The sequence below is a fragment of the Leucoraja erinacea genome, chromosome 15 (assembly GCF_028641065.1).
Source record: "Leucoraja erinacea ecotype New England chromosome 15, Leri_hhj_1, whole genome shotgun sequence".
Taxonomy (NCBI): Eukaryota; Metazoa; Chordata; class Chondrichthyes; order Rajiformes; family Rajidae; genus Leucoraja; species Leucoraja erinaceus.
In genome coordinates, this window is record NC_073391.1 from 41,488,457 (window position 1) to 41,504,080 (window position 15,624).

Sequence of the window (15,624 nt, forward strand, 5' to 3'; positions counted from 1 at the left end):
GTCCTGGCCCTCCTCCATAGCTAGAGTGAGGCCACACGCCAATTGGAATAACAGCACCTTATAATGCCTTTCAAGGATGCAACAAACTTCAGTATTGCGTTCCGTGAGGTGAGGTTGAGGCTGCAATGACCCATAAGGGCCTGTGCAGTTTCTGCATGGCACTGCTCTAATAAAACTAACCCCTAAGCACATTCCACAAATTATTCTTCTACTTTGCCTGTTTATTTCATGCAATCAATGTGTGGGTTGAAATCGCCCACTTATTTGCAGTTCCCTTCAAACATGCCCTAGACTTTTCCCCATTAATGCTCTGGACCCCAACCACTCTCACCAACTTCTACAGATGCGCCGTGGACAGCATTTTATCGGGACGCATCACTGCAGAGAGTTGTGATCGCAGCCCAGACCATCACGCAAACCAACCTCCCTTGCATTGACTCCATCTACACTTCACGCTGCCTCGGCAAGGCCTCCGGCATTATCAAGGACCAGTCTCACCCCAGTCACTCCCCTCTTCTCCCCCTCTCCCATCAGGCAAGAGGTATAGGCGTGTGAAAACGCACACCTCCAGATTCAGGGACAATTTCTTCCCAGCTGTTATCAAGCAACTGAACCAGCCTATCACCAACTAGATCTCCCATTTACCTCATTGGTGACCTTCATTCTATTTTCAATCAGACTTTACTGGACTTTATCTTGCACTAAACGTGATATATTTTATCTTGTATCTGTACACTGTGGACGGCTTGAATCATGCGTGGTCTTTTTGCTGACCGGATGACATGCAACAAGAAAGCCTTTTGCTGTACCTTGGCACATGTGGCAATAATAAATAAAATTATTGAGAGGGGGCATTTTAAGGCCCTATCCCACACATATCTTCTTTCCCCCGCTATTTGTGTTTTCAATTCCACACCACTTTCCACTGGTGAACTGCAGGGCCCTCGATCTCAAGTATCTCTTTAGTTTAGTTTTCTTTCCAGATACAGCGTGGAAACAGGCCCTTCGTCCCACCGGGTCTGTGCCGACCATCGATCACCCCATACACTAGCACTATCCTACACACCAGGGACAATTTACAATCTTACCGAGGCCAGTTAACGTGCAAACCTGTACGTCTTTCGGAGTGTGGGAGGAAACAGGGGAAAACCCATGCGGTCACAGGGAGAAGGTACAAACACTGTACAGACAGTGCCTGTAGTTAGGATCGAACCCAGGTCTCTGGCGGTGTAAGGACAGCGCAGAAGATCATTGGTTGCCCTCTCCCCTCCCTGATGGATATCTACATCTCCCGCTGCCTTAGCAGGGCAAAGAAGATCATCAAAGACAGCTCCCATCCTGCGTTTGGACTGTTCGACCTGCTGCCCTCTGGAAGGCGCTATAGGTGCATCAAATCCAGGACAAATAGACTCAGGAATAGTTGCTTTCCGAAAATTATAACTACTCTTAATTCAAATTCACACATGCACTGACTTCACAGCCCAACACCCGGACTTCCATCTGTATATATGTATATAGCGCCGCAGAATTGTGCACCTATCCCCCCCCCTCCCCCTTCTCCCTTCTGTTTTTGTTTTTCTGTTTCTTGTTTTTTGTACTAAATTATATGTATGCACTGAGTACGAGCAGCTTTTAATTTCATTGTACATGTATAGTGACAATAAATGGCATATCTGTAAGGCAGCAACTCTGCCTTACACTGTGTAAGACGGCTTGATTGTCATCATTCATAGTCTTTCCGCTGACTTAATAGCACTTGGAGTTTGTACGTTCTCCCTGTGTGGGTTTTCTCCGAGATCTTCGGTTTCCTCCCATACGCCAAAGACGTACAGGTTTGTAGGTTAATTGGCATTTGGTATTAATGGAAAATTGTCCCTGGTGCGTGTAGGATCGTGTTAGTGTGCAGGGATCGCTGGTCGGTGCGGACTCGGTGGGCCCTGCTCTCTGGTTGCGTTAGGGTGATTCAGTTGCCTGATAATAGCTGGGAAGAAACTGTCCCCTTATAAAGTATTCTGCTTCAGAGTTATCTTGAACAGATGTCGGACATTAGAATCAAGTATTATGAAAGCCATGTTCAGTTTGACTGGAGGAACTAATCCATTACAATCACGTTGCAGTTCCTTCTTGGCGCAGACTTATTTTCACAGGACCTTTGGACCTTGGGAGGCAGAGTTGTGTGTTGAAAGTGTCCCTTTCAGACACGCAATGAATCAGTGGACGTTTGATTGTGCACTCTTTCCCAAACAGCTTTAAGAGCTTTACTAATTTTTTTCAAAGAGTTTTGCAAATAAGTGCACTGTTGCAAGATGCAGCTGCTGAAATCATAACATGACACGAGATTAACGAGGATGTTGCCAGGACTAGAGGGTCTGAGCTAGAGGTTGAGCAGGCTGGGTCTCTATTCCTTGGAGCGCATGAGGATGAGGGGTGATTTTATAGAGGGGTATAAAATCATAGGAATAGATCGGGTAGATGCACAGAGTCTCTTGCCCAGAATAGGGGAATCGAGAACCAGCGGGCACAGGTTTAAGGTGAAGGGGAAAAAATTTAGCAGGAATCTGAGGGGTAGCATTTTCACGCAAAGGGTGATGGGTATATGGAACAAGCTGCCAGAGGAGGGAGTTAAGGCAGGGTCTATCCCGACATTTAAGAAGCAGTTAGACAGGTACATGGATGGGACAGGCTTGGGGGGATATGGACCAAATGCTGGCAGGTGGGACTAGTGTAGCTGGGACATGTTGGCGAGTTGGGCTGAAGGGCCTGTTTCCACACTGTATCGCTCTATGACTCCATGAGAAGATAATCTGGCTCACTGCAGCTGGTTTCATCGTTGCATTACTTCTTCTCTGCTTTAATTGAACGTAAAACATAGAACAGTACAACATCTAAATGTTATTCAGAACTCCATGGTCAGATCAAGAACCCTGCACTTACAACAACTGGGACTTGAAAAAGGCGCCAAACTGGCGACTTTGTATTTTGTATTAATGTACTGCTGCTATACATTTAAGATGTATCTGAGATGCTTGTCTAATATGTATCTAAGTGCTAATGTATAGTGATACTTGCACTGAACTGTATACAAAAATGAATTTCACTGTACCTTGGGACTTGTGATAAATAAAGTACCATACCAAAGTACCATATTCCCTTACCTAAACGTTATTCCTTTGTCGTGTATCTGTACACTGTAAATGGCTCAATAGACAATAGACAATAGGTGCAGGAGTAGGCCATTCGGCCCTTCGAGCCACCACCACCATTCAATGTGATCATGGCTGATCATCCCCAATCAGTACCCTGTTCCTGCCTTCTCCCCATATCCCCTGACTCCGCTATTTTTAAGAGCCCTATCTAGTTCTCTCTTGAAAGCATCCAGAGAACCTGCCTCCATCGCCCTCTGAGGCAGAGAATTCACAGACTCACCACTCTCTGTGAGAAAAAAGTGTTTCCTCGTGTCTGTTCTAAATGGCTTACTCCTTATTCTTAAGCTGTGGAGCCTGGTTCTGGACTCCCCCAACATCGGGAACATGTTTCCTGCCTCTAGCATGTCCAAGCTCTTAACAATCTTATATGTTTCAATGAGATCTCCTCTCATCTATCTAAACTCCAGAGTGTACAAGCCCAGCTGCTCCATTCTCTCAGCATATGACAGTCCCGCCATCCCGGGAATTAACCTTGTAATCCTACGCTGCACTCCCTCAATAGCAAGAATGTCCTTCCTCAAATTAGGGGACCAAAACTGCACACAATACTCCAGGTGTGGTCTCACTAGGGCTCTGTATAACTGCAGAAGGACCTCCTTGCCCCTATATTTGATTCCTTTTGTTATAAAGGCCAACATGCCATTCACTTTCTTCACTGCCTGCTGTACCTGCATGCTTACTTTCATAAACTGATGAACAAGGACCCCCAGATCCTGTTGTACTTCCCCTTTTCCCAACTTGAGGCCATTTAGATTGTAATCATGTATTGTCGTTCTGGTTAGCACACCACAAAAGCTTTTCATTGTACCTCGGTACACGTGGCAATGAACTAAACTCACTGACTACCCAATCTATTCCTTTTATGTTTGTGATTGCTTGTAAGTTTTCTTGTGAATCAATAATTCCTCTATCCGGTGGTGGACAACAATGGACAACAATACCACCGCTGGCAGAGGATCACAAATACTTTGTTCAAATAGCCATTTGTTATGGATGAGCAAGGACAGCCAAAACTGAAACTGAAACACATGGACCAGCCCTTCGGCCCACTATGTCCATGCCGAACTCGATGCCAAGTTAAAATATCTCTACCAACATTAAACAACCTCCGACTATCTTTACTGGACTTCATCTTACACTAAACTTTGTTACCTTTATCAGTTATCTGTACACTGTGGATGGCTCGATTGTAATCTTTCCATTGACTGCTTAGTTCGCAGCAGCACAATGGCGCAACAGTAGAGTTGCCACCTCACAGTGCCAGAGACCCTGGTTCGATCCTGATTACGGGTACTGTCTATACAGAGTTTGTCCGTTCTCCCTGTGACCATGTGGGTTTTCCCCGGGTGCTCCAGTTTCCACCCACATTCCAAAAACATGCAGGTTTGTTGGTTAATAGCTTCTATAAAGATTGTAAATTATCCCTAGTGTGTAGATAGTGCTAGTTGGTTGGCATGGACTCGGTGGGCCGTTGGGCCTGTTTCTGCACGTATTTAGTTTTGGAGATCCAGCGCGGAAACAGGCCCTTCGGCCCACCGAGTCCGAGCTGACCAGCACACGATCACACTAGGGCCAATTCATAGTACACTTATGCCACTGCACATCTCGTATGTGCATGTGACAAATAAACTTGATTTGACTTGACTTGACCAAGTAACCTACAAACCCGTACACCTTTGGAGTGTGGGAGGAAACCGGAGATCTCGGAGAAAACCCACGCAGTTACGGGAGAACGTGCAAACTCCTCACAAACTGCAACCATAGTCGGGATCGAACTCAATCTCTAAAGTCTTTACCTCTATTTATCCTCTATTTATTTCTAAAGAGGAGAATAGACAATAGACAATAGGTGCAGGAGTAGGCCATTCGGCCCTTCGAGCCAGCACCGCCATTCAATGTGATCATGGCTGATCATCCCTAATCAGTACCCCGTTCCTGCCTTCTCCCCATATCCCCTGACTCCGCTATTTTTAAGAGCCCTATCAAGCTACTCATCTGGAAAACATCAGGACGATGGCCAAAGTTACTGCTAGTCCACTCACTGAATCTAATTTCTATAATAGGTGTCTCATTTGTTAGCTCGGAAGAGTCGTTGAATATTCATAACAATCTTATTACAGCTACATGATAATAAGCCCTCTTTGAAGCTCTGAAATGCGTGTGTGTGTACGATTCTTTAGCCTCCATCCCGTGACATTCCCAGGATTGCGGGAGACATCTGGTGCAGGCAGTAAGTGGAAGGCTGATCTTTGTCTACTCCACAGGGAGGGTTGTCGGGGAATCCAGAGAATGAGTCAGCTTCTCGTGTGCGATGGGAAGCTGCTGACAACAGAACAAGAAGAAAGACACAACATGCTGGAGCAACTCAGCAGGACGGGCAGCATCTCTGGAGAGAAGGAATGGGTCACGTTTCGGGTCTCGAGCAGAAACGTCACCCAATCCTTCTCTCCGGAGATGCTGCCTGCCCCACTGAATTACTCCAGCATTTTGTGCCTATCTTCGGTTTAAACCCGCATCTGCAGTTCCCTCCTGCACATTTCAGCTGACAACGGAGCATAATCTGGCAAAGGGCACGGGCGTGGAATAGCGGGGAAGAACATACTAAAAATAAACGAGAACCAACAAACGTTCAGCTCGGTGGCTCGTTGGCGCGGCTGGTAGAGCCGTTGCCTCACAGCGCCAGAGACCCTGGTCTCGATCCTGACCTCAGGGGGCTGCCTGTGTGGAGTTTGCACGTTCTCCCCTGTGACCAGTATCCTCCCACATCACCAAACACGTGCTGGTTTGGAGGGTAAGCAGGAACAGGGTAGTGATTTTCGCTGATTAGCCGTGATCACATTGAATGGCGGTGCTGGCTCGAAGGGCCGAATGGACTACTCCTACACCTATTGTCTATTGTCTATTCCAAAGACGTGCAGGTAAATTGGCATCTGTAAATAAGTGCCTAGGATGTGAGAGTGGGATATAACATGTATCTAGTGTTAGGGGTGACTGGCAGTCGGCACGGCCTCATTGGGCTGAAGGGCCTGTGCTGCATCTGAAGGAAAAAATGAGCAAAAATCATCCCTGCAGCTAAAGATTCAACCATTAGCAATACAGAGGCACGGACAGAGCGGCGCAGTGGTGGCACGGTGGCGCAGCGATAGAGTTACTCCCACACAGCGCCAGAGACCCGAGTTCGATCCTGACTTCGGGTGCTGTCTGTACGGAATTTGCACGCTTCCCTGTGACTGTGTGTGTTTTTTCTCCGGGTGCCCTGGTTTCCTCCCACACTCCAAAGATGTGCAACTTTGTAATTAACTTCTGTAAAATTGTAAATGGTCCCTAATATGTAGGTTAGAGCTAGTGTGATCACTGGTCGGCATGGACTTGGTGGGCCGAAGGGCCTGTTTCCGCGCTGTAACTCTAAAATCTGAAGTCTAAAGAGAGTAAGAACCAGACATCACACGTACAGATACAGGAACAGACTCCGCTTTCCTGCTGAGGGTCAGTTCAAATGGGTGCACTCTGTTTAGTACATTGCCAGCAAAGAGCTTGAGAACTTGAGAACATAGAACTGTTTACCCAGTGCTTTATTGGTGAAGGTTTGTGTTAGTACAGCATAATACCACCTCTGGGCGGCACGGTGGCACTGTGGTAGAGTTGCCGCCTTACAGCGCTTTCAATGCCTGAGACCCGGGTTCGAACCCGGCTACGGGTGCAATCTGTACCGAGTCTCTGTCGCTGTAATGCCCCTGTCCCACTTAGGAAACCTGAACGGAAACCTCTGGAGACTTTGGGCCCCACCCAAGGTTTCCATGCGATTTCCGGAGGTTGCAGGTGGTTGCCGGAGGTTGCAGGTAGTGGAAGCAGGTAGGGAGACTGGCAAAAACCTCCGGACGGAAACCTTGGGTGAAGCGCAAAGTTCCCAGAGGTTTCCGTTCAGGTTTCCTAAGTGGGACAGGGGCATAAGCGCTGTAAAGCCACAACTCTACCGCTGCGCCACCGTGCCGCCCACACTGCAGTTGCAGTTCTTTCTGCAGTTCAGTTGCAGTTCTGGATATGCAGTTCCTCTGATCGCCTATAGTTTTGGACAGTTTGGTTCCGATCCAATACGTTACTTACAAAGCTTAGACCACATTAACAGTGAGAATGTCAACACGGGATGAATCATGAACACACACCAATGAAAACAACACTTAGCACCAGAGGTTTAATATTGCTCGCTATCACAGGGTATTTTCCAAACAAACCATACAGTTAAATTGTACCAAAGATAGACACAAAATGCTGGAGTAACTCGGCGAGTTCCAGCATTCCAAATTAGGTCGGCGAGAGGGGGGGGGGAGTTCCCTCTGCCATGGGTAACATGTAACCCCGTGCTACTTGCTCCGTGGTCGGATAGTCGGCGACTAAACCGGCTGCCCCACCTGGATTGCCAGGGGAGGAGGGGGCTGTGGACCCCCAGCAGGACCAAAAACAAGACCTGTCAAAGGGCGGATGAGGTCCTAGTGAGACAATGGCCATCCACACTTCCAGGACAAGGGGTCACAGCTTAAGGATAAGGGGGAAATCCTTTAAAACTGAGATGAGAAGAACTTTTTTCAGATTCAGATTCAGATTCAGATTCAGATTCAATTTTAATTGTCATTGTCAGTGTACAGTACAGAGACAACGAAATGCATTTTCACTGCATTTTCACACAGAGAGTGGTGAATCTCTGGAACTCTCTGCCACAGAGGGTAGTCGAGGCCAGTTCATTGGCTATATTTAAGAGGGAGTTAGATGTGGCCCTTGTGGCTAAGGGGATCAGAGGGTATGGAGAGAAGGCAGGTATGGGATACTGAGTTGGATGATCAGCCATGATCATATTGAACGGCGGTGCAGGCTCGAAGGGCCGAATGGCCTACTCCTGCACCTAATTTCTATGTTTCTATGTTTCTATGTTTCAGTAGAATTTGCGATCCCTTAAGTACATAGCATTGAAAGACACTGTGCCCGTTGATGTTTTCGATGTTGATGATGATGATGATGAACTCAGCGGGACAGGCAGCATCTCTGGAGAGAAGGAATGGGTAACATTTCGGGTCAAGACCCTTCTTCAGACTGGTTAGGGATAAGGGAAACGATAGATATAGACGATGATGTGGAGAGATAAAGAACAATGAATGAAAGGCATGCAAAAAAGTAACGATGATAAATTAAACAGGCCATTGTTAGCTGTTTGTTGGGTGCAAACGAGAAGCTGGTGCGACTTGGGTGGGAGAGGGAGGGAGAGAGAGTGGATGCAGGGACTACCTGAAGTTAGAGAAATCAATATTCATTGTGTTTCAGTTATATTGAGCATCCTGGTCATGTAATCTTCACATTGTCATCGGCTACTGCTCAGGCAGCTATTTGAATTCACGCTGCCTCAGCAAGGCCAGCAGCATAATTAAGGATGAGTCACATCCTGGCCACTCCCTCTTCTCCCCACTCCCATCGGGCTAAAGGTATAGAATGTGAAAAAGCACACCTCCAGAGTCAGGGATAATTTCTTCCAAGCTATTATCAGGCAACTGAACCATCTTACTGCAACCAGAGAGCAGTGCTGAACTACTATCGACCTCATTGGTGACCCATTGGTGATCTTTGATCAGACTTTACTGGCTTCATCTTGCACTAAATGTTATTCCTTTATCATGTGTCTGTACACTGTGAATGGCTCGATTGTAATCATGTATTGTCTTTCCGCTGGCTGGTTAACAGGTCACAAAATCATTTCACTATACCTCGGTACACGTGACAATAAACTAAACTGAACTGATTTGAGAAATGCAGAATCATTTTGTTTTAGTTTTTAGTTTCAGTTCTAGAGATGCAGGGTGGAAACAAGCCCTTCGGACCACCGAGTCCGCGCCGACCAGCGATTCCCGCACACTAACACTATCCTACACACACTAGGAACAACTTACGTTTATACCAGGCCAATTAACCTATAAACTTGTACATCTTTGAGTTTTGGGAGGAAACCGGAGCACCCAGAGAAAACCCACACAGGTCGCGGGGGGGGAATGTGCAAACTCCGCCCAGGCAGCAGCGGTAGCCAGGATTGAACCCGTTGCTCTGGCGCTGTAAGGCAGCAACTCCACAGCTGTGCCACCATGCAGTCCTGATTTGATTAGGTTACTGGCCCCAATAAAAAGGAATATTATGCAAGTTTTTATATTTTTCAAGTATTTTTCCTAACTCATATGTTGACAATTTCACCAGCTGGAATGTATTCCTGACCTCCCATCTACCTCATTGGTGAGCTTTGAATGATCCTTATCAGACTTTATTTTGCACTAAATGCTATACCCTTTATTCTTTATCTGTACACTGTGGACGGCTTGATTGTAAACATGTATTGTAGTCATGTATTTAAGGCGGGAAAGGTTTAATAGGAACTTGAGGGGTAACATTTTTACACAAAGAGTGATGGGTGTATGGAACGAGTTGCCGGAGGAGGTAGTTGAGGCAATGACTATTGCAGGGGTAGGGTGCATGCGGCCTTCTAGGCCATTAAGGGACTTCCTGAAGTTAGAGAAATCAACATTTGAATGCATCCAAATCTTGTAGAACAAATCCTTTTACTTTTATTAATATGTTTTTGTTCGTCTCTTTTATTATTTTTATTTTAATCTTAAAATGAACGTATTTAAAATACCAAAGAGTAAAAGAAGATTCAACAAAATAATCCTCCCCGCACGAAAAATGCTTTCTTGCTTTTCAACCACTTATTGCTGCAAATCTACATTCTCCTACCTACCCCAAATCAAGACGCCCTTAAGGTCACAAATGACGGATCCCCATCTGGAAGATCAGCTGAAACTGCGTGCCTCCATGTTGCAACCAAATATCCAAAGTTTTCCCACAAAAAGCAGTCACAACAAAGTCTTTAAAAGGTTAGTTAACGAACATTTTTTGGTCATTTTCTTGAAGTTAGTACACAGTAGTTAGATTTTTACAAAATAATGTACATTTTGAAGTATATAACCATATAACCATATAACAATTACAGCATGGAAACAGGCCATCTCGGCCCTACAAGTCCGTGCCGAACAACCTTTTTTTCCCTTAGTCCCACCTGCCTGCACTCATACCATAACCCTCCATTCCCTTCTCATCCATATGCCTATCGAATTTATTTTTAAATGATACCAATGAACCTGCCTCCACCACTTCCACTGGAAGCTCATTCCACACCGTTACCACTCTCTGAGTAAAGAAGTTCCCCCTCATATTACTCCTAAACTTCTGTCCCTTAATTCTGAAGTTATGTCCTCTTGTTTGAATCTTCCCTATTCTCAAAGGGAAAAGCTTGTCCACATCAACTCTGTCTAACCCTCTCATCATTTTAAAGACCTCTATCAAGTCCCCCCTTAACCTTCTGCGCTCCAGAGAATAAAGACCTAACTTATTCAACCTATATCTAATTGAAGTTTCTTGGATACGGCCAATAGATTACAGCTAACAAAAAGGTTCCCCACCCCTGGACTATTGCAATGTTTAAACATAGAAAATAGGTGCAGGAGTAGGCCATTCGGCCCTTCGAGCCTGTACCGCCATTCAATATGATCATGGCTGATCATCAGTATCCCATCCCTGCCTTCTTTCCATACCCCCTGATCCCTTTAACCACAAGGGCCACATCTAACTCCCTCTTAAATATAGCCAAATGAACTGGCCTTAACTACCTTCTGTGGCCGATAATTCCACAGATTCACCTCTCTCTGTAAAAAAGTGATTTTCTCATCTCGGTCCTAAAGACTTCCCTCTTATCCTTAAACTGTGACCCCTAGTTCTGGACTTCCCCAACATCGGGAATAATCTTCCTGCATCTAGCATGTCCAACCCCTTAAGAATTTTGTAAGTTTCTATAAGATCCCCCCTCAATCTTCTAAAGAATTAAGAAATTTAGACATGTACATGGATAGGACAGGTATAGAGGGATATGCAATAGTACCTGCCTCAATTACCTCCTCCCGCAGTTCTATCCATACACCTACCGACCTTGTAAAAATGTTACCCCTCAAGTTCCTATTAAATCTTTCCTCCCTCACCTTAAACCTATGTCCTCTGGTAATCAACTCCCCTAGTCCGGGCAACAGGCTCTGTGCATCTATTCCTCTCATGATTTTATGCACCTCTATAAGATCAACCCTCATTCTCCTGCGCTCCAGGGAATAGAGTACCAGCCTGCTCAACCTCCCCCTATAGCTCAGACCCTCGGGCCCTGGCAACATCCTTGTAAATCTTCCCAGCACCCTTTCCAACTTGACAACATCTTTCCTAAAACATGGTGCCCAGAACTGAACACACTATTCTAAATGGGGCCTCACCAACGTCTGATATAACTGCAGCATGACCTCCCAACTTCTCCACTCAATGCTCATGGCTGATGAAGGCCAATGTACCAAAAGTCTTTTTTGACCACCGCATCTACCTGTGATGCCACCTTCAAGGAACGATGTCCCTGCATGAGTACATGGTTGTTGATTGAATACGGGTATGTTTTAGATGCCATTACTCACCTCCTCCAGTACATCGGCTAGTTTGCTGAGAATTTCTTCTGAAATGGTTTGAAATGTCGGTACACTGTGGAATAAAAGGTTTCCTCATTAGCCACATGTCATATAACAAGACTATCAACCAACTACCCGTTAATTAAACAAAAATCCAAACATAAAAGAGATGGTGGATTAAATAGTCCAATTAGAGTCATAGAATCTTACAGTGTGGAAACAGGCCCTTCGGCCCAACATGCCCACACCAGCCAACATGTCACATCTACACTGGTCCTACCTGTCTGCGTTTGGCCCACATCCCTCTAATCCTGACCTATCCATGTATCTGTCTAAATGTTTCTTAAAGGTTGCAATAGTACCTGCCTCAACGATTTCCTCCGGCAGCTCGGGTACCCATCGGTTCCTCTTAAACCTTCCCCCCCCCCCCCCCCACCTTAAACCAATGTCCTCTGGATAATTCTTATCAATTTACTCTTGACGAAAAGTCTTGACCAGGAATCTTAGCTCTGTTTATCTCTCTTCACGTATGCTGTCTGACCTGATAAATATTAAGAGCATTTTCCGTTTTGGTTTTGTACACCTATCTCAAGCATAGTCAATGCCAGCATCAGTACAATATTAAAGTCAAAGCAAGGCTTTCTTTGTGACTTGATTTGAAATTAATGCTCAGTTATGAATTCTTATCAATTTAAAGGGGCAGGAACTCAGCTTGTTTAGTTTCCAAAAGAAAATATTGAGAGGTCCCTTATTTTACTTGGTTACTTTAGAATGAAAGAATGAAAGAATGGAGTGTGGGAGAAATCTCCGAAGTATAAAGTCTAAAGGTTGGTGGGTTTATTTGCTTCGGTAACTTGTCATAGACATAGACATAGACATAGAAAATAGGTGCAGGAGGAGGCTATTCGGCCCTTCGAGCCAGCACCGCCATTCATTGTGATCATAGCTGATCGTCCCCAATCAATAACCCGTGCCTGCCTTCTCCCCATATCCCTTGATTCCACAAGCCCCTAGAGCTCTATCTAACTCTCTGTTAAATCCATCCAGTGCCCTATGTCCATCCATCCCACTGCCCTCTGTGGCAGGGAATTCCACAAATGGTAGGGAATTGGAGGGTTGGATAGAACTCGTGGGGGTGTGTTCACTGGTAGGCTCGGCATCGGTGACCCAAGGGGCCTCATCCTTCCACGCTGTATCTCCAAAAGACAATCCGTCTTTTCAATTTCCAATAACACGTACCTCAAAATGAATGCAAGTTGCAAATAAATAAGACATTTTCTATTTATTAAAGTCTAATTATAATTAAAGTTTAATATTAACCGGTTATGGAGCACCACCACCCCAATTACAAAATCAGATTTCAAAACTCTGGACCAATGTGCAATATAAATCTGAAGACTCATCAGTTACGAGGTCACCATGTTCCGAGTCATGAAACGTTCATCAATCCGTTTGGTAAATGATGCTTCACTGATCCTCAATGGAGATTCACGCATGTTACTTACAACAAAGCCATGCAGCTAAGTACAATCGTTCTGGCTTTGAAAGCAATTAAAGATACGAATCTACCATCTGACACAGAAAATAAATAAAAGATTTATTCTGTTCAGATAAGACAATTGCCTAACCTTTTACAACTGATTCACATCAGGAATGGGCCACTGAACTGTGGAGGAGAGGAGGCACAAGGAACTGCAGATGCCGGTGTTCAGAGAAAGATACAAAATGCCGGAGCAACTCAGCGGAGCATCAGGCAGCATCTCTGGAGAGAAGCAATGAGTGACGTTTCGGGTCGAGGCCCTTCTTCAGGCTGATGTCAGGGGAGACGGAGATACAGAGATAAGGAAGTTTAAGGTGTGGAAACAAGACGAAGGGAATGGAGATCGGGGAAAATGTGAAATAGACCATTGTTAGCTGGAGTAACTCAGCGGGTCAGGCAGCATCCCCGGAAGACATGGATAGGTGTCATTTTTGGATCGGTTCACCTATCTATGTTCTCCAGAGATGCTGCCTGATGCATTGAGTTACTCCAGCATTTTGTGTCTTTTATTGTGGTGGGGCGGGAGGTGGAGATTACAGTACAGGAACACAATGTCTGAGCCAAACATGTTCCTATGGAGCGTAGGAAATAGGCAACGTTTTGGGCCGAAACCCTTCCGGGTTTCGGCCCGAAACGTTGCCTATTTCCTTCAGGGTTTCAGGGTATTGGTGAGACCACACCTGGAGTATTGCATATACAGTTTTGGTCTCCAAATCTGAGGAAGGACATTATTGCCATAGAGGGAGTACAGAGTTTGGTAAATTCACCAGACTGATTCCTGGGATGTCAGGCATGTTCTTATGAAGAAAGCCATGCTGGATAGACTTGGTTTATACTCTCTAGAATTTAGGAGATTGAGAGGGGATCTTATAGAAACTTAAAGAAATTCTTAAGGGGTTGGACAGGCTAACCTTTTGCAGGATTCAGATTGCTCCCGATGAACTGTGGGGAAGTCCAGGACTGCAGGGGTCTGGTGCTTCAGGATAAGGGGGAAATCCTTTAAAACCGAGATGCGAAGAACTTTTTTCACACAGAGAGTGGTGAATCTCTGGAACTCTCTGCCACAGAGGGTAGTTGAGGCCAGTTCATTGGCTATATTTAAGATGGAGTTAGCTGTGGCCATTGTGGCTAAGGGGATCAGGGGGTATGGAGAGAAGGCAGGTACGGGATACTGAGTTGAATGATCAGCCATGATCATATTGAATGGCGGTGCAGGCTCGAAGGGCCGAATGGCCTACTCCTGCACCTAATTTCTATGTTTCTATGTTGCCAAGATAAAGCAATCTCATGTGTCTGCTTGCGATCCATATCCCTCCATTCGCTGCATATTCATGTGCCTATCTAACAGCTTCTCAAATGTTGCTAACATATCTGCCTCAACCACCACTTCTAGCTTTGTGCTTCTCCATCGCCTTAAATCTGTGGCTTTAGTTTCAGATTCCCCTTCAATGGGGAAAAGACAGTGCCCATCCATCTTACCTACATCCATTGTAGAATCTACAGGTGCTGGTTAATACACAAAAGGACACATAGTAACTCAGCAGGTCAAGCATCATCTCCGGCAGCACGGTGACGCAGAGGTAGATTTGCTGCCTTATAATGCCCGAGACACGGGTTCGATCCTGACTACGGGCGCTGTGCAGGGTTTGTACGTTCTCCCCGTGACCGCGTGGGTTTTCTCCGGGTGCTCCAGTTTTCTCGCACATTCCAAAGACGTGCGGGTTAGTAGGTTAATTGGCTTCTGTAAGTTGGCCCTAGTGTGTAGGATGGAACTAGTGTTCGGGTGATCGCTGGTCGGTGCGGACTCGGTGGGCCGAAGGGCCTGTTTGCACACTGTACCCCCAAGCTAAACTAAACTGAATAAACCGTGGATAGGTGACATTTGGATTGAGACCCTTCTTCCGACTGAAGATGGGTCCCAACTTGAATCATCACCTATCCATGTTTTCCAGAGATGCTGCCTGACCTGCAGAGTTACTCCAACACTTTGTGCCCTTTTTTTAAATCTACGTTCCATGTGGTTTTATAAACCTCTGCAAGGTCACCTCTCAACCTCCTGTGCTCCAGCAAGTCCCAGCCTATCCAGTGTCTCATTATAACTCAAGTCCTCCACATCCTTGTGAATCTTTTCTACACCCTGTCCAGCCTAATGACATTCTTCCTGTAGCTGGGTGACCAGATCTGTACCCAGTACTCCAAGTGCGGTCTCACCAAAGGCCTCCTCCACTGTCAGATGAGGCCAAACGCAAATTGGAGGAACAGCACCTCATATTTTGCTTGGACAGTTTTTGGTCTTCAGTCAACCCAGCGGTATTAATATCCATTTCTCTAACTTCAAGTAACCCTTCCTTAT

The 15,624-nt window shown here is 45.6% G+C and overlaps 1 protein-coding gene across 1 annotated transcript in view; it reads right to left on the reverse strand.

Moving 5' to 3' along the window:
* prkg1b (protein kinase cGMP-dependent 1b) overlaps positions 1-15,624 on the reverse strand; it is a 367,427-nt gene that overhangs the window by 126,593 nt on the left and 225,210 nt on the right. Inside the window, exon 5 of the mRNA XM_055647248.1 lies at positions 11,741-11,804. Coding sequence (XP_055503223.1) covers positions 11,741-11,804 — 64 coding nt within the window. The remainder of the gene's footprint in view (positions 1-11,740; positions 11,805-15,624) is intronic.